The sequence below is a fragment of the Phoxinus phoxinus genome (assembly GCF_949152265.1).
Source record: "Phoxinus phoxinus genome assembly, chromosome: 1".
Classification (NCBI taxonomy): Eukaryota; Metazoa; Chordata; class Actinopteri; order Cypriniformes; family Leuciscidae; genus Phoxinus; species Phoxinus phoxinus.
The window spans coordinates 30,322,284-30,341,751 of record NC_136876.1 but is presented as its reverse complement, the minus strand read 5'-3'; the positions used below and the strand labels follow the sequence as shown (position 1 = coordinate 30,341,751).

Sequence of the window (19,468 nt, the reverse complement as noted above, 5' to 3'; positions counted from 1 at the left end):
TATTTCAACCTCCATGATTTCAACAAGTAGCTACTCTTTAAGCTTATTTCCCCAGCGCAAAAGAAACGTTTGTTTCAGCGTTTTGATACATTTGTTACATAGTCTATTGCGACCGTGCGAACTTTGTTTGCATTTTTAAACTATTGAAAAAGGTTTTTAAATTTTACACATTTTCTACCAGTCAACTCAAAATGATGGACTGATGATTATATCTGTCTGGCTTCTTTTATTTGTATTTAGGCCTATAGAATATTTACTTTAGTAAGGCACCTGTATTACTGTTTAAAATATTATTTAGTTGTAGGTTTAGTTAGTAGTTATTCTGTTTTAAGTTTTGTAAGTTTCCTGGTTTTTATGCATATTTTTGTTCATATTTGTTCACAGCACTAAAGAGGTCATTTGAAGTGGAGGAGGACACATCCACAAACCCTTCTCCTATTTCCCGTAGAACAACCAACCCTCTACGCTCCTCCACCTCTTCTACAAGCAGCCGCTTCTACGACGCGAGATCCCTCAACTCCGAATCCAGCTCCAGGCATGCTTCAGATTCCTCCTCCAACCAGCGCTCTCCAAAGTCCAGCCTGCGGCGCATGGAGTTATCGGGGGGCCGCATCCAAGACGCTGGGTCGCGCAGGACAGAGCTCTCCATCGACATCTCCTCGAAGCAGGTGGACAGCTCACCCAGTCCCGGTATTGCCCGCTTCGGCTTAAAGAGACCTGAGGTCTCGCTCCAGAATAAAACCACAGATGCGCCAGTTCACAGAAGGGCTGAGGGTAACCACAGCAGACCCCAAGAACCTCCAACACCCCCTAGGAGAGCTGACCCGCCAGTATCTACGTCCCGGCTCCCAGAGCTGTCCCAGAGGCGAGCAGAGCCTCCAAGCCCTCTTGAGATCTCAGTTCCATCTAGACGGGCTGAGATGCACATTAACAGACAGCTGGACACACCGTCTCCTGCAAGGGAGTCAGAGAACAGCTTCACCTCAGCAGCCAGCATCACTCCTACCTTCAATGAATACAAAACTCCTCCATCAGTACATGAAGCCCCTGCAAGGCCTCTAGAGAGTAAGTCACATGTGCTTTTTCTTTTCTGAATTGCTATCTGGATCTGATGTTTACACTGTGAAGTGCACTTGGAGTGTCTGTTAAGACTATTTCATATACTGTACAGTGGGGTTTGGGTCTGTGGCGGTCTTGGGATATTCAAGCGCTTTGTTGTCAGAAAGAACAGGAATCGTTGAGGACACCAGGTTTATTCTTGCTTATTTATTTGGAAAATTGTATTTAGCATCTGATTCATTGACAAACATTCACCACGCAATCTAGATAGTCAGCTTTCTGATGATTCTGGATTTTTGGTCAAATGCAGGCTTCTTTGCTGTGTATAAAGCATACAATATGCGTCAAATGACTACTTTAACAACAAGATAAGGTGACGAAGCTGTTGTCGGCGCGCTGCCCATGAGGCTATTGGCACCCACCATGTCCAATTTGTAAGTAGGAAACTCGTATTTACGATTATTCCGAAAGCATGTGAAGGCAGCATAACCTTTAGGCAAGCCCTATACCTTTCGGTATGCCCATTACCTGCAGATACCCACACTTGCACATGGTGTTTGCACAAATTTGCAACACTAAATTGTGAAGTTAAATTAGTGCACTAAAGTAGTGCAATTAATCGCAATATTTGTTGGTATTTTGTTGAAAATTATAATTAGACCTAATTAGATTTGTGTTGTTACCTTGGCTGGTTTAGGGTTGGACAACTTTTCATATTCTTCATATTCTGTGCGTTGGTTAGTTCAATGTAGATGCAGAAAGTTACTTTTCCATTTAGTTTATCTTTAGGGGGATTTTTACCTTTTATAAGGTGATTTTTTTTTTTTTTTTTTTTCTCTCCCAGTCCCCCATTTCCTCATGAAATGTATGTCATCTTTACGCATTTTTTTTTTTTTGGCGAAGGGAAAGGGATACACCCCTATTTTCATGTTTTAATTAGATTTTAAATCCCAGATTTCCCATCATCCACCCAGACTTTTGAACCCCACAGTCAGTTCTAATGGAATTGAGGTGTGCCAAAGATTAGTGTTTTGAGAAGCAGGGGCCCATGAGAACGTCTTCTTCCTAAGCACTCTTCAGGTTGAGTAGTGAATGTGATCAAATCACACAGAATCCCAGCATATGGTAATGAGAAAAACAGAAACTCCTCATAGGAAAGAATGTTGGAACAGTATCATCAAGTGAGATCAACAGATCTGATGCATTGTTTTAGTACTGGATCAACACTAAGATTATCGAGATTCCTTTTAGGCAGTAAAGAAGAAATATGAAAACTTTCCAAAATTTGGTGTTGCTGTTTCAAAGTTGAACGTAACCCAAGAAATGGATATTTTTGCACTCATTGTACTGGAAAGGTGCAAAAAAGAGTGCAACACTGGCTTAGAAACCATATTCCTAAGTCATGACTAAAAACTGTGCATTGAGCCAATCTAGGAAAAGGTTAGTGAAGCTTTAAAGCACCAAATAAAGAAGCATTAAATGTACATCTTGAGCACAGAAACAATATTTTTCTTAGCCTTGTGCTAATTGTCATGATTAACTTTCTATATTTCTCTCAAGGTTAAAGACATGACAATGACAATTCTGTCATTAATTACGCACCCTAATGTTTGTTCATCTTTGAAACTGCAGCTTATTCCAAGAGACACAGTGATTTTATATGATGGACAGATTTCATTTAGGCTTTTATGTATAAAATACATTAAGCAAATCAAATACGATCAATGGAATGCAATATCAACCGTACATGGATGATGTGGAAGAACAGACCTTGCTGGTTCTTTCACGTCAAGCAAGCAAGATTCACCTTCTGTTTTTGAAACGTCAAAGTTTTGGTGGAATGGACGTTCAATGGAGGGACAGAAATCTCTCAGGTTTTACAAAAAAATTCTTCATTTGTGTTTCAAAGACACATTAAAGTCTTATAGGTTTGGAAGATCATGAGGATAAGTAGTACACTACACAGTGTTTCCTATACATTGATTTATTTGTGGTGGCCCGCCACAATATCAACACTGACAGCCACAAATAGATTTCAGTTCTTCCCATTTATTAATTAGACTGTGGCAGCCTGAAAACATATTTAAACTTATCATAATAACATAAAAGTTATTTAATGTTTGTGTTTTGGTTCATTGCTGACAAACAAACTAAAATCCACAGTGCGATATAGCTTTGAGTCCTTATCAAAGGATTGTGTGTTTGCACTGCGCAAACTAAGAGAAGTGTGCACTTCGCTCACGCGATCAGCTCAGTTCACCGTGTGTGAATGAATGCAGTGAACTCTATCTGTGCATGTGTTGAGTTTAGCATGCATTTGAGAATGTAGCAGAATGTAGCAGGCACCAGTTTTGCATTATTTGCACATTTGCATGGTTGACGATTACAGTATTTCACTAGATTTGTAATGAGTCGTGTTTGTAAACTTGTTTTTCTGCCAAAATAAAAGCTCGACTGCAGTTTCCGTCAAAATAGAAGCTTAGCTCACGTGTAGAAATTAGGACAAAACTAATTATGAAAGTTTCATTTAATTTTCAGTGCATTTGTTTTAGAATATATGGCTATTACTGTCATAGGAATAATATTATAACATTACATAATACTCATTTAAAGTTCAGGGACAAGTCAATGCACAGACTTTTTCTTTGTTCAATTTGCACACTGAACATGGGTTTGGGTTCCTGTCTGTTACCAAGCACTTCCATTGTAAATGCATCTGTTTCTTATTGGTGTTATTGGTCTAAGTTGTCCCCCCATCAGATTTCACATTTGCATATGAAAGATAAATAGTCTCGTATGGCTTTCCTCTCCCATCTGGCACAATTGTTGTGGGTGAGATTGAGAACACAGCCTTGCACTGTAGCTAAGGGGCTTGTTGTTTTGAGACGCATGCATGCAGCTGGTGGGTGTGTCTGTCCAGATCTGGAGTTCATAAAATGTGCTGCATAAAAATAGACACTGTTTAAACTTTTACACTGTATATAGAAGACTGATCGTAAACATTGTAGACAACATGACTGGTTTGTTTTATCTGATTTGTTTACTTAGAAATGCTCAATTGACTGCAAGCATGTGCTTTAGACACAATGTTTTTCCTCTATTTTCCTGTTTTTTTTTGGGTGTTAGTGTCTTTTCACCGGCCCAGTTGTTCTTCTCTTGAGTTTTTGAGTATAAAATAGGACTGAGAGAGATGAAAAACCTTTTCAGGATGTGATCCAGGAAGCATGCGGCACATTTGGGTTTAATTAGTGTTCCTGCACAGCCTCAGCGTGGATGTAGCAAGCAGAGTCCTGCTGACACAGCCCAGATAAGGAGAGGCAGAGAGAGATAAAGCACTATGTGCCAGGCAGGCCAAATGAGTCACTGTAAACTGTCTAGATGAGGGGGAAAAGAGTGAAAAAGAACTGACCTCTGAGTAGTTTTTTTTTTAACAGATGTTAAAAAATATAATCCAGTATAAAAAAAAATGAAAGCGATATGATATCAATATGCAGTATGCTGCAGTTCATTGATTTGATGCACTTCATTTAATATGCTGCAATTATGATCATTATGAGTCGTAAAACATCATGTATTGATTTAGGTTTTTTTTTTTATCTAACATTTTCACTTAATTTGACCATTTAAATTTTTTAATTTACAGGTGGGGGATGTTTAGCAGAAGCTAAAGCTACATTTAGGATTTGCTCTGGTTGTTATTTAATTAACTTGGCTCTAGTATAATCACATTTGTGTGCATATATTAAGAGAAGAACCACCAAAAAAGACTGCAGTAGAACATATTGTTATATTGAACCTATTGTTTGTTAAATTTTATAAAGATAAAATGTATAATTCAAAAGTTTTTTTTTTTTAATAAACATCATCCAGCAAAGAAGGAATAAATTGATCAAAAGTGACAGTAAAGAGACATTTATAATGTTACAAAAGATTTCTGTTTCAAATAGTTGCTGCTACTCACCTGTCCAGAGGAAACAGTGCAACCTCGGCGTCCGATCCTCCGATTAAAAAAAAACAAAAGTTTTTTTTTTTAACTTTAATTTCTTTCTACTGTTCAAAAGCCTTCACGACAACTATGCGTGTCTTGGAATAAACACGATGGTATTCCCTCGCCCTAATCCTCCTCCTCCTCCTCCTCCTCCTCCTCCTCCTCCTCCTCCTCCTCCTCCTCCTCCTCCTCCTCCTCCTCTTGGGGATTGACTCAGCCATGTTCAATTTATCTTGTTGATAGACGCTGGCTTCTTCTTCAGCTCCGACTTCGCGTGCAGCCGTCACCGTGCACGAGCGCAAAACCTCACAACACCCAGCCCCTGTCGGTGATTGGTTGGAACACTGTTTATTTTGGTTTTGAGTGGTTGGTGAAACCAATTGTTTTTGTCTGCAGATCTCAGAGCCTAGGCTGCCTACAGAGACGCGTTTTTTTGACAGCTTGCTTATGGGGCGGGCAGCTAGCGGATCGTTAGGAAAGATTAGATGAATGTGATAATTTATGTTTGGGCCTGAAATCGCTGATACAACCTTTAATACCAGAGGCTGGTGTCATGCCTCTGATATTGCAAAAGCTAGTCCAGGTCACACTATTCAGTGTTTAAGAACTGATGTGGAAGTGACTTTTTGCTTCTGATACATGACCTTTAAGAGATGATGAAGAGGGCTTGCTCCCTAGTTTGTGTTTTAAATCTGTGTTACTCAACAATTTGAGCATTCATGACTTGAACAGTGACTGCTTGATGACTAGATTGTGACTCCGTAGGGATTAGAGAGAGATGAGCTTTAACAATGAGCTGAATAGAATGACACATTTACCAGGTGACCGTTCATCTGTTTCTGCCGTCTGAATTCCCCCTGTGAATGTTTGTGGGAAAATTCCTTCTGATTCAAATCAGCCAAAAAGAAGTTCTGTCAGAAAGTTAGTTTTGTCATTGAAGGTTTATTCTTACCTATTTTGATTGTAATATGTACAATGATTAACATTCCAAAAATATTTTCCATGATCGTCGAAATATGTCTAAAAGGAAAAACTTGATGTAGCGATTAGTGAATATTCTGCTATGGGAATTGTGTGCACTGTGAGGTCCTCTAACTTATTGTGTGAGTATATATTTTTTTCTATTTTTATCATACTGTATTTGTGTCCTTTTCAGAGAGTTTTTATATATTAGTCAGAGATAGCATGCCTTTTTGACTAGTCACAGAAAATGGTGGGAAGACCTTCAGTGACCTGCAGTCTGTTGTGTGTGTATTCCTTTCTCCCTCAACCCTGAGGCTAATGGAAAGTTATATCCCTGCAGGGACTGACTCTTGTCATGCCAATTTTCTCTTAAATGAGGTGTGACCTCTGATTAGACCCCAGCCAGCATAACAGACCTCTTAAATTTGTTCTGCTGATACACAGGGCCATCAGCAAGCATTTGGAAATTGGATTTGCATATTGCAAGGAATGTTGTGGCATTAAGAAAAAAAATTTATGGTGAAGATTTAGGCTGTCTGCAACCTGCACATGTTTTACCGGGGATAATAGACATTTTTATGTCATTTCATATGCGGGTGTTTCTTAAAAAATCTGCTTCTTTGGCCCTGTGAACTTATACTGTGAAAAGTGTTTAAAGAGAGTTTTTGAGTAGTTTATAATATATTACTTGCCCCTTAAAAGGTAATTTTCCTGAAACTTACATATTGTGCATGTGCCATGTGGTGTAAATTACATTTAAACATTTTTAACTTTGCATAACTATGGATAACTTGACAGTGACACCTTATAAAATTACACAATTATAAAAATGTTAAAATATTGTTCACATTGTATTGATTATTGATTATTCACAAATATTGATACTTGCATTGATTTAGATTTGGTTTTCTCCAAATGTCTTGTATGTTTTAGATTTAATATGTATTTTCCTCTGAAAAATTGTGTGTAGTTGAAAACGCATACATATTTGGTGGAAATATTAAAGAAAAGCTCTTGCTTTGTTGGCTTCATCAGGAAGTGATCTAAAGCGGAGTTCATATTCTTACACAAACACACACTCATGCGCACATTCACACAAGCTTCCTTCCTTGAGCCATCAGCTGTGACTGGCTGACCTTGCTCTATTTCCTTTGGACTTAGCATGGTAAACGGCGCAGAACTGCTCCCAGCATTTGCAGGAGCCTTTTTAAGTTTGCTCATGAGCCTGTTGAAACTATGACCATCGTTTCTAAGATGAATGGGGAAAGAATTACTAGTGATTCAGACATTGTTCAGACACGTATACCTCCTGTTTTACTTACAAGTGACCTCCACCCTAACTTCAGGAAGTAGTCTGCACACATACATGTGTTTTATAAGGCCAAAGCCCTTGCTAATTGTCTGAAATGTTTTAGAGATATGCACTTAAAGGGATAGTTCACCCAAAAAAATTCACGTTGTTCCAAACCTGTATGAATTTCTTCTGTGGAACTGATCATTCTGTATCCATAAATCTGCTGAGTGCTGACCCATCAGTATTAGAGACCTGCTTACTATATCTGAAACCATTGACTCTGGAATCAAAACCCACTTAAATGACCTTAAAGGTTCAAAGACAAAACCATAATTGGAAGGTTACTAAGATCCTAATTTTGGTAATTGTCCTTGGCAATTGATTGAAAATGTCAGTTAAATTACTTTTTTTTTGTGTGTGTTTTGGTCAGAAAATTGTTTACTTCTAAACATGGGAAGTGCATATTTCACAAAGAACAATTAAGTATTTACTTCTAAGCCAGACATGATTGTTGGAAAATACAGTACCATAAAAGTGTGTCTTCATCATGACGCATCAAAGAACCATCAAAAGACAAAAATAGGGCTGCGGGTAGTATTAATTCGTAAGTTAGAAGACTTTAACATTCTGTTTTCAATGTGCTATGATTTAAGAGAGTATACAGATTTAAAATGGACTTAATCAAGCCTGTTTTTTCTATACTGACAGAATAGAAAAATATCAACCTTGGCTCACTGGAAAATATGTGGCTCTAACTTTTTAGTACCCCAAAAACATATACAATCCATTGCAGATTATAGCATAGCATTTTGAGGCAGTAAAACGCGAACAACTTTTATTCCTTTTCACAAAAATTATGATGGTCAATTAATAAAGACTTATCTTTGTGCAGTTCCTTGCACAATACTATGTTGTCCTCAATACACTATTACCAAAGTGCAGGGGTCTTCAACCTTGCTCCTAGGGAGGAGCGACCCACTGTCCTGAAGAGTTTGGCTTCAACGCACCGGAAGCAGCTAATCGAGCTCTTTAGGATCGCTTAAAATAATCCTCCGCAGTCAGACCAAATGGTTCTAAAAACGGTAAGGAACGGTTCTAGTTGAAGTTAATAGTACAAATTAAAGGAATATCTGATCATCTTCCATAACGTGTCACAATTTACATCGCATATCATTGTGAAAAAATTAAACCATATCCATTCCAGCTGGCCCTCTTCCGCGTGGAATGGAACGGTTAAAGGATTAGTTCACTTTAAAAACATTTTTTTTTTAAAGTGAACTAATCCTTTAACTATCAGATAATTTACTCACCCCGATGTCATCCAAGATGTCCATGTCTGTCTTTCTTCAGTCGAAAAGAAATTAAGATTTTTGAGGAAAACATTCCAGGATTTTTCTACACAGAATGGACTTCAATGGCAACCATCTATCCCAATGTTCAAAAGAAGGTTATACGTGGTGCGTCACAGACCAGTACAAGACAAACAATTGTGGTTAAAAGTATACCATTTTTTTATTTTAGAAAATTACCGATCATTTCGCTAGATAAGACCCTTATTTCTCGACTGGGATCGTGTAGAGACTTTGAAGCTGCATTGAGTTGGACATTTGAACCTTCTTCTGAACATTGGGATAGATGGTTGCCATTGAAGTCCATTCTGTGTAAAACAATCCTGGAATGTTTTCCTCAAAAACATACATTTATTTTCGACTGAAGAAAGAAAGACATGGACATCTTGGATGACATCGGGGTGGGTAAATTATCAGCCAATTTTTTTTTTAAAGTGAACTAATCCTTTAAGCAAAGAGAAAGGTTTGACCTGACGGTGGAAAGGCAGCTAAGGTGTGCTGAAGGGGATTGGAAATAAACTTTGCAAGACATAGTGCTCACCGGGTATAGCATTTCTAATGTAATTAACTTGCTCAGTATAGTTCTCCTAGTACAGCATTCCAGTTGTGATGTGGCACATTTGGGTACAAGTCCCATTGAAGTGTCAATAGAGCATTAATCTTTTAGCGGCACTGACCGCATATTTCATTTCCAAGCTGAACAGGCTATAGCACCACTTACTGGACATTTCACTTTGAATGTGTTACAAAATATGCAAGAAGCAATGCGATATTATTTTGCAGAAATGTCGCCACCCCAGGCACGTTTTTTTTAATGAAAATTACGGTTTACAGTATCAAACAGGTTTCCTGAACTTCCTTGCATCTGTCATTGGTTGCCAAAACCGATTGTCCCTTGACAAATTCACACCACGAAGGTATGGATTCTCAGAGCAATGTTCTGATAGCATCACAGCGTTTATATGTTTTGAGAGAATCAACCTTCCAATGTTTTACTTTTAATTGTCTCTGCAAATTAAACTTGGATAGCAAGTATTTTAAAGGGGAACTTGGCAACTCTTGCCATTTCTTCACTGATTTTCACCATAAGTCACCATTTTTTTAACCAGAACAGGTTATTTAACCATCCAAATGATTTCTAGACAGTTTTATTAAGTTGAAAAAGTGGCCAAGTTCCCCTTTAACTTCGAAAAATTACATACATCACCTTTTATTGTCGAAAAATTACATACATCACCTTTTATTGTCTGAAAAATTGTTTATTGCAGACCATCGTCCACTTATGTGCACTAGATGACCATGCATCTTTTCTAGAGGGCTTAAAGGAGTGAGTTCCTGAGAGGAGTGGAATGCAAGGAGCGCTCTTAATTTCACTGTGTTTGGCACACACTTTCTCCTCAGAGAGCCCTGCGAATGTCAGCGATGGGGTGATCTAGAAGTTTCCAGTTTTTTTTGTGAGAAGTTACCGAGGAGACCGAGAAACAAAAGAGAGCGAGAGAGGGTGATCTGGAGGTTAGCACTACTCATTGATGCAGCAGTTAATGTCACAGTTTGCCAAGCGATTCACAGTACCTGACCAAATCTGTGCCTTCATGCCTCTGTGTGTCACATTTTCAGCTTCTTCCCTTCAGCTGTCTGGTCAGAGACAAGCAGATTAGAAATGAAAAGTATGTTCGGATTCTTGAAACGTTTGTATTGATCTCATTTGAGGCTTCACCACATCAGCAAACTTTTCCTTTTTGTGATTCTCTCTCTCTTTCACACACACGCACGCACGCACGCACGCACGCACGCACGCACACACGCACACACACACAGAGTTTTGGATGGCTGAGTTGGCTTTGTTTGGTAGTTATTACTCAGTTCAGAACTATTCCTGTGAATAGTCCCTTCCTCAAACACATTTTGTTTGTCTCTGAAAAGGTGCTGGCAATATTTTCCAGTTACATCAATTTCATTTAGACCAATTTTAGGCTCAGACTATTCAGAATATAAAGAATAAGTGAAGGAACAAGTGGATATCAAGAACTACATGCCTGTGAGAGTAAGAGAAATACAGGATGTGGTTTTGATGGCTATTGTGCTTGGTTACATTTCCACTCATGAGTCGTTTCAGGTTGAATTCCTATTAGAGTTGCGAGCTACGCTATCAAAGGACCTCTCACTTGCCCTCTCTCTTTTTCTCTTTCTCTGCAGCTGCTTTAAGTGCCAGTAGGAGTCACTGTTCTACTCGAGTCATACCTTTTTCCATCAGGTGAAGATATTAGGCCACATTTCCGTCATGGCAGTTCAACAAACCTGTTTTTGAGATCAGATCTCTGTAATGGATGATTCACTGTGGTATATATCCACGCTGAACTACTTAAATGCAGCCTTTTCATTTGTAGACATCCATGACAATATTACTGTGTGATACTGTGCCATCATGTGGCCTACTTTTTGTTGTCGAGTTGGACACTGCCTGGAATCTTAGCCAACACAGCCAATAAAGCAACATTTGGCCAAATGTGGTTTCAGGAGCTCTTTTATTGAGAGTGAGCAGATGTCTTGTTCAATGTGATTCATTCACTTTGTGCTCACAAATAGGTTCTGTTCTGGTGTCTCTAGCAGTGGTTGTGCTAAGGATGAGGATACAATTATTTTAGAGCTTGGCATGTTGGCATAATAAGAAAAAATATTATATTAGCAAAAAATATTAGCATTCATTATAAAAATGCTCATGCCCATTTTAATAATTAACATGAATTTTCAGATATAGAAATCACACTTTTAAAAATGAGGCCTTTTTAAAAATCTAGATTTTTCAAGGCTGTTGGAACTCTGGTTCTGCAAAAACAAAACAAAAAACAATTCAGTTGATGGGATGAATTCATATAAGAAATATCCATTTTAATGCTTGTTTTAAAACATGCAGTTTGCTCATATGTTTAATTAAATCCGCTGCACATTTAGTGTTAATTTATGGAATATTCAGCTGAACTCAATTATACATTGATACAGGTTATGGATACTTATGGGGGACTGAAAATGTTTGCAGTGCTTTGTTTCAGGTTGGTTTAAGGAAAATAATATGTGCATTGCAGAGGGAGTAGCCGGTGATCTGCGAGGTCTTCTTTTAAATCACAAAAACCATAGAGAAACCTGTGGTAGAAATTGAAATAACCCTTTAACTCCCCCACATGTGCTTCCCTCAGGACCACGTCTCTCTCACACACACACACACACACCGCCCCGTGAGACGCCCGCATGCTTCATTTGAAATGGACTTTACTGTGGCGGCTTTGAAATGCTAATAGCAAGAGTTTATTTCTCTTTGGTCGCCTCCCCCTCGATTCACAGAAACAGTAGGAGTTTACATAGTTTTGATACATTCTGAATCTCTGCGTGTGTGTGTGGATGTTTTTTCGGTTAGCGGTTCTATTAATATCTATATATCTTTGATTGGAAGCTTCACTTTATTTCTCTTTTCCCACAGAAAGAGTTGATCCTGAGGTTAGTTTGTCAGTAGTTTTTGGCTTGGCCGATCAGTGGGTTTGAACTTTTTTTTTTTCAGAACCTAGATTTTACATTAGCAATTAAGAAATTACCCATCATGCTTACTAATCATAAAGTTATTGAATGTTTTTCTTCTCTTTTTTTTCCTCCATAAAGCTAACAGAACCTACCAGTGGCCAAGAATAGATCTCTGATCAGAGGGAGACGTTTAGAAATGGAAAGCGGTCTAGATGCAGCAGTTTTCCTACTAAGTCATCTTCCAACAGGGGTTCACATGTCTCCTCCTCACTCTCTCTGTGCTGGAGAGAACAAAAGAGCTGCTGTGTGGTGCGGAAGTGAGTGGTGGTTTCTCGTCTGCTTGAAGCATGCAGCAATTCTGGACGCATGGTGACAAACAGGCCTTTGACTGCATCTAACTCTGTTTTCTCTAACAGCCTCCTCACCATGACTCTACATTCCCAACAGCTCTGGAAAACAGGGCGGCAGCTGCCCACTGAGGTTTACTGCTGTTTCCCATGTAAAGGTTAAAAAAATGGTTATGAATTCAAGTGTTTTTTTCTTTTTTTTTCTTGCTCTGATATTGTAGTTTAGCATGTTGGTATGTAACTCTCAGATTGTATGTCAGACCCTTGTTTGGAAGATGACTTAGTAGGAAAACTGCTGCATCTAGACTGCTTTCCATTTCTAAACGTCTCCCTCGGATCAGAGATCTATTCTTGGCCACTGGTAGGTTCTATTTAGCCTGACTACGTCAGACTTCGTACTTCCGCTCAATTTCATTTCGCTTCTGTACTTAGTCTGAGACATGGACATGTCTCTCAGTTTTCCTCCGGCCTGAAAACAGCCGGCCAATCAACGAACAGAGAGCGGGCTGAGAGCCGTGACGTCGTAGACGCTAAGCGCAGAGTTTAAGATTGGGGAAATCGAAAACGAACTTTTTTCCAGTTCGTAAATATTGCCATGTCATGCTGTAATCTTGCAATTAAGTTGCAGCATTTCGGACAGACTCGAAATGAACAAAGAGCTGTGTTTGACATAACTAATCCTAACTTTGACAGTTGGCTGCAAATATTTTCCTGTTTCTCTTTACTGTCAAAATAGTTTAGAGGCCCCGATTGTGCCGTGGATGCGTAGATTTACATCACATAATCTACAAAAGTCGTTGACAGCCATGTTTACTCCGGTATTTCTCTCATGGTTTCGTTTTCGCATTATTTATAATGTGTTTACAGTGGCAGTTAAATGCTGCTGAGCTGGCGCATAACCAAACGTTATGTGATTGGCTTACGGGTAACCAATGATTTTATACTTCAGACATTTTATCTTGGGATATTAAATCTGAAGTGTTTTTTGTTTTGTTTTTGAACGATGTTTTTTGAAGTCTTTTTTTTATTTATTTTGCATATTTAGAGGGAAAAAAGTATAAATATTTTTCACTACACAATTTATTTGAAGTCCCCCTCTAGTCAATAAAATGTTTTTTTTTCCTTGGAAAAAAAAAATCATGTCTTAAAGGGGTCATGCTTTTTTTTTTTTTTTTTACTTTTTTTTTTTACTTGGTCTGTAATGTTGCTGTTTGAGCATAAAAATATCGGCAAGGTTACAAAGCTCAAGTCCACTCCAAAGGGAGATATTCGATTTAACAGAATCCACTTTTCAAGAACTACAACGAACAGCTCGTTTGAACTACAACGCACTTTTTCCGGATCTTTAAAGTCATAATGTTCCCCATTTAAAAAATCCACCCCACGGAATACGCAAAAAAGTTGGCGAGGCCTGGCTGAACTGTGCTAGAGAAGAGTGTTGTCGCTGTTTTTTTCCATCGCGGAAAAAGTTTGTCCTATACGGCTGACGAACTTAGAGAGGTTGAAATTTATTTTTATTTTTTTGATTACTGTTTGTATTACCATAGTTTTCTGACAACGCATCTATAAGAGAATTACAACAACAATAAACCATACCACTCTGAAACGTAAAAAACATTTTACAACAAATAATTGTAATATTTATGCATAATATTTAAATTTGACATACTGTGACCACTTTAAATATAATCAAAATTAGGCAATCATTTAAAATAATTTAACCAATTTTACTTGATGGATTCTAATTTTGACAAAACATCAATTACATGATATGACATGACCAGTGGCAGAACGGGAGTTTGTGAATAATTTTTATCAAGGGCATCAAATAAACTCAAGTCTACGGAGTCTGTTGTCTCACTGTCAGTATCTCTGGCTGTTGGCCCTGACTCTGCGGGGCCGCGGTGTGAAGGGGGTCTGCCACAACTGTGAGTGTGTGATTTGTGCAGCTCTTATCCTTTGACAAACCCCAGGCTTCCTCTTTCTCCCCTTGGCCTTGTGGTTTTGACTGGGGATAAGCAAGTACAGCTGTCTCCCCTGCTCTTGTGTCAGGGTCAGACCCTCCGTGCCAGCTGTACCCCTCACCCCAATCCTCTCCACACCGAGGGCCAGATGGACAAGCTGGCACGGCTTGTGACAACAGCTTGTGGGCATATCATGTCTCTTGGCATCCAAGAGATATCTGAATAATGATATCTGTTCCTCTCTGTATATCTGCATGTTCTTCAGGGGATAAACCCAATCCCAGCAGATTACAACAAAACTTGGCCCTCAGCGGGCCAAGCTGTTGATCAGACAAATTAGTGCTGGATCAGAGGATGGGGGTCATTGTGCAGTCAGAGCGACGAGGAGACAAGAGGTTGTAAAGTGATACTTGTTGTTTGTTGTGAAGCATGTTGAGTGATCAGCCATCTGATCTAGCTGTTTCTGCATACGTCATGATATGGTGGCCTGCTGTGACGTGCCAGACTGCCACTCAGTCTTTTTTCTTTTGTTAGACAAATGCAGAGTAGATATACTTGTGTCTACTGGCTAGGGAGGTATTATAACAATTCTGGCAAATACGATGATGATTATTTTACTGTTATAGATTATAACTGATAAATGTCTGACATTAAAATGATTTGCCATTGCTATAAATGCTATAACTATTTAGGCATCAACTTGTGTTGTCATTGTTAACTGTAACTTGAAAAATATTTTTCATTAATTGAAATGAAGCTGCAATAAAATATAGCCTAAATATTATTAAAAACTTCCGTTTGGTTCAGTTTGCCTCTTATTTTGGCCATTTAGATCAGAATAGCCATCTGACTAAACCACAGCTTTTGTTTTTATGTGCCATTTAGCTGGAAAAAAGTGTTACTAAAAGTGTTACTTTTAAACACTGTACAGAAAACACAGAATAGCTTGGCAGAAATGGGTGTACGCAGAATAGGCTACATCTGTCAAAAAAAAAAAAGAAAAGTTGATTGTTTCTAAGAAAAATCGTGGAAGCAAAAAAGAAAAGAAAAAGAAAACAGTTCTGTTCTTTTGACATCTAGTTGACGTGCTACTGAGTGACAAAACATTAAAAATCTTTCAAAGATTTTAGTAACCTGGCCAACCTTGTGGTAAAAATCCACACCTTTCCTCCATATAAATCCATACTTCTTTCTCTGCACAGCTGCCAGCAGACCCAGTTATCTAATGCAGAGTGGTTTATGGTTCTCTGAGACTGTTTGACTTTATATAAATTAATAGCTCACTCTGTTTACTCTTGTGGTTTAAATAGGAAGAAATCTAAATTAACCACCGGGACCCTGATGGGAGTAATTGGTGCCAAATCATGATCTAATAATAATCTGATTCCAAAATCTTGTTTGTTTCATACAGACTTTGGTTTTAGTTTCCTTCTGCAACAAAGATGCAAATGAATAAAATTTGAGCAGATGGATGTAGTTCATTAAAGCCAGTAACAATGTTCCTGTGAGGCAAACTAGCAGCTCAAGAGTGATCATGTTTTCTGAACTACAAATTAAAACCGATGGTGAGCTTGAGATTTCCTTATTGACATTTTTGTCACTGGCTAGAATTCAGCTACTTTATTAAAAGTTACTCCTTTATTTGCTGTATGAGGTGTTTTACTCATAACAAAACATCTGATCCTCTCTTTTATTATACACTCTCACAACCACGTAAGCTGGGCATTATTACCATTGTAACACTTCATTCACTTCTTTGATACAAATGGTTTGCATTAGTTTTACAGAGGAATAAATCATCCCTTCTTTCTCAGCACTGGGGAACAAAGATGGCTCAGCTCCATTGTTTGTCTGCTGTAAGACCTCCTAGCAAGGGAACAAATGTCTCATGCTCTCCCCTCCAACTTCTTTCTCTCCTTCTGACATCTGCATGCAGGGCTTTCCAGAAACTGAATATGGAACGCAGTCAAAGAAAGTCAGTAGATGCTGTTCATCTGACAGAAACATTGGAGATGAGTACTTGTTGAGCTTGAATAGTTATCATTGTATGGTGAGTACATTATGTCAGCAAGATATCCTGCTGGATTATGTTGGAGGAGAGGAACATATCTTGCAGGGTTCGTACGAAAAGCATTGTGGGAAAACATTGGCATCTTTTAACTTGAAAACAGAGTTTCTTTATATTTTGGGGGAAATGCTCAACCAAGCAACACCAGGGAACTTTTTCTCTGCGGTCGCCCTACTGGTTAGAAGCGGAATTGTCCATTACCGCTGTCGTAAATAATTTAGCCTACCGCAGCCTACTGTCGCACGCCTGCTCACTGTTTATCCAGCACCTGCTTGGGAATGAACGATGTCCACAGACAAGGTAGAGTATGTTGCATGATTTCATGAAAGTATGATGTATTGCGACATCAGAAACAAAGAAAAACTAAATAATGACTATTGTAACGCTTGACAATACAAGTCAAAGTCAAATTTGTAGTTTTGTTATGTCTCATTCAAACTACAGAAACGCTACCTGATCTGGCAATCTTACATAGTGTGGTTATAGCAGATAAAGGACCGCAAAGCGAAGGTATAAGTGCCTTTCACCCTGTTATGACTTGAACCACTGAAATGATTTTGGAAACATTATTTTAAGGTAAAAAATCTTCCTTAGTGTTGCTTTAAGCAAATGTCTGCGCTGTTCTGACCACAGGTTTGAGTGGATTACACAGAGTTTGCTACTTTCACAAGCATTTCAGCAAAAAGCAGAAAGCCGGCCTCCTGGAAAAGTGCAGAGATGCAAAGTGTGAAGGATTTGTCCTCGGAGAACAGGAACGCTGGGTCTTAGAATTGTTGTAAACCCAGCCAAAAATCGAAAGGGTTTATTTTTGTTCCGTGTTAATAAAAGCTGATGTTGAAACTCGAGCCCCTCCTCTGGCGCGTGAAAGAAGGGAAGTGGCTTATTGTCAAGGGCCACGGCCTACAATTTATGACGCCCTACATCAGGAGATGCCATGAGTGCTGCCTGTTCAGTTTCATGGTACATGTTTGGAGTGACCGCAATTATCTGGCACGTCTAATTCAATAATGTAAACAATATTATTAGTCTTACTCATTTCCCTTTAAAATACTACTCTTATTTGCAGCAGAGACTAGACATAAGGCACATGCACAGCTGTATTTCAGACGTATAGGTGAATGAAAAGCGGACAGATGGACTTATTGATTAAGGATTGTAATCTAGTCCTGCCTGTACTGATGATGTTTTCTGTGAATGTTAAGGTGCAGTTTTTCAGCTAAACTCTCTGTGAGAAATGATGTGAAATCTGCTTTTGATTTAGGGACACTGATCGTTCTTTGCGATTGAAAGCATGTGTTTTTTTCGCTCTCTTTTTTTTGGTTTGGATTGAGTCTAAACTGAAAAAGAAACAGTGGGGGCCAAAAGTCTGCTGAGACCAATATAGTGAAAATGCTTTTATTGTGCATTTATTTATTTTATTGTACTATTTATTTATGACAAATTATATTATTGGTATTAGGATTTTGTGCTTAATTGCAAGCAAAGCAAACCATTTGATTAGTATTCTCATAACTACTGACATGACGTTTTAGGATTTATTTAATTAGTAATGACATGCATACATTTTTTTATTTTTGAATAAACATACACTGTACACAGATTTTTTTCAGGATCAGAGTAGTTTCTTTTAAATCAGGGTGTCTCAAAACTAGTCATTAATGCAACATAACACTTCTCTCTAAACCGAGATCTCGCAAATTCCTCGAGTTGGGAGAACAAAAGGGCTCAGGTAATTCAGAGCTCATAAATCATTGGTGCTGGACAGTCCAAACTCTGAGCTTGCTCTGTTTTCTCTCAATTCAGGACTGAAGAGGGATAGCCAGCCTCTAAGATTTGTGCGTGTGTGCTTTGTCAGCCAGATAGACCTCCTGCTTTCCTTCTTTTTCTCTCTCTTTTTCCTCTGGCCATCTCTTTTCACTGTTTTCTCTGGAGTTGGAGAGGGGTGTGGTGAGTTAGTGTCACATGACACTATGTGGGTGGAGTCAGAGAGAAGCCCAGAGACTCCAGCTGAGACTCACACTGGAGGTTTGAGCCTGAGCAGGGACGAGCAGGAGGGTAGGTCAACACACTTCCACTCTTTCACTCTTTCTTCCTCTGTTTTTCCCTTTCCTTCACTCAATCTCTCCCATTTTGATTGTCTATTGCTGCCTGCTGGCAATTTGCTTCTTTACAAGCATTGTTTACCGTAACTAACAATGTAGGAAAGTTTAGTTCAGAGCCAGTTGGACTTTTGTGAGCATGTAGGTAAATACATGTCTGTAAGTATGATTTTTCCATGTTCACAGCAGAGACTCGGCCTGTTTTCCATGTTAGAGCTTCACGGATGTTTAAACTGGAAAGTTCTGAGCGGGGAAGATTTATTAGGTCTCTTAAAGCATCTGTAAGTTTGCATAGGGGGCGTGTTTGCCTGTTCCGCTCTCTCTTTTCATCCTTAACTCCCTGTCTGCACCTTCTCTCTTGGCCTTGTAATTAAAAGTGTGCAGGTTACAGGGTTGCATGAGACCCAGACACTCTTGTCCTGTGTAATTTCACCTCCTCAAAGCCTAATTTTCAAACCTTTGCTATAGTTTTTCTGTTTAGGAATGTATTTGATGCATTGTATATTTATGATTTATGGTATTTTGGTATCACAGTAGTCATTAATTTATGCAGATTTTTAATTTTTAAAAATTATGTAATAAAACGGGATATATATATTTTTTTTATATAAATACTTGTTTGAAATTTTTGTTAAACATACGAAAGCATTACAACAAATATCACAATGCAAAAAAACTGATAAATACCTAATTTTCTTTAATAAAAAAAGTGTTTTTTGTATTTACATATTTTCTTGAGATTCACTCTTAAGCTTTGATCTGACCTTTTGTTGATTTTTGTTTTTATTGCTATTTAACAAGTCACTATCTAACTTATAACAGTG

At 38.4% G+C, this 19,468-nt stretch overlaps 1 protein-coding gene across 7 annotated transcripts in view; it reads left to right on the top strand.

Annotated features, from left to right (window-relative positions):
* The window catches only part of septin9a (septin 9a), a 75,316-nt gene that overhangs the window by 32,812 nt on the left and 23,036 nt on the right, over positions 1-19,468 (top strand). For 4 of the 7 annotated variants that reach the window (XM_079625600.1, XM_079625603.1, XM_079625601.1 and 1 more), the window contains one exon: positions 385-1,065. The exons of 1 other annotated variant lie outside the window; for it this stretch is intronic. In XM_079625600.1, the coding sequence (XP_079481726.1) occupies positions 385-1,065 (681 nt within the window). Of the gene's footprint in view, positions 1-384; positions 1,066-16,808; positions 16,846-18,522; positions 18,601-19,468 lie in introns of those variants that run through there. 2 more of the 7 variants (XM_079625605.1, XM_079625606.1) reach the window with 2 other exon arrangements.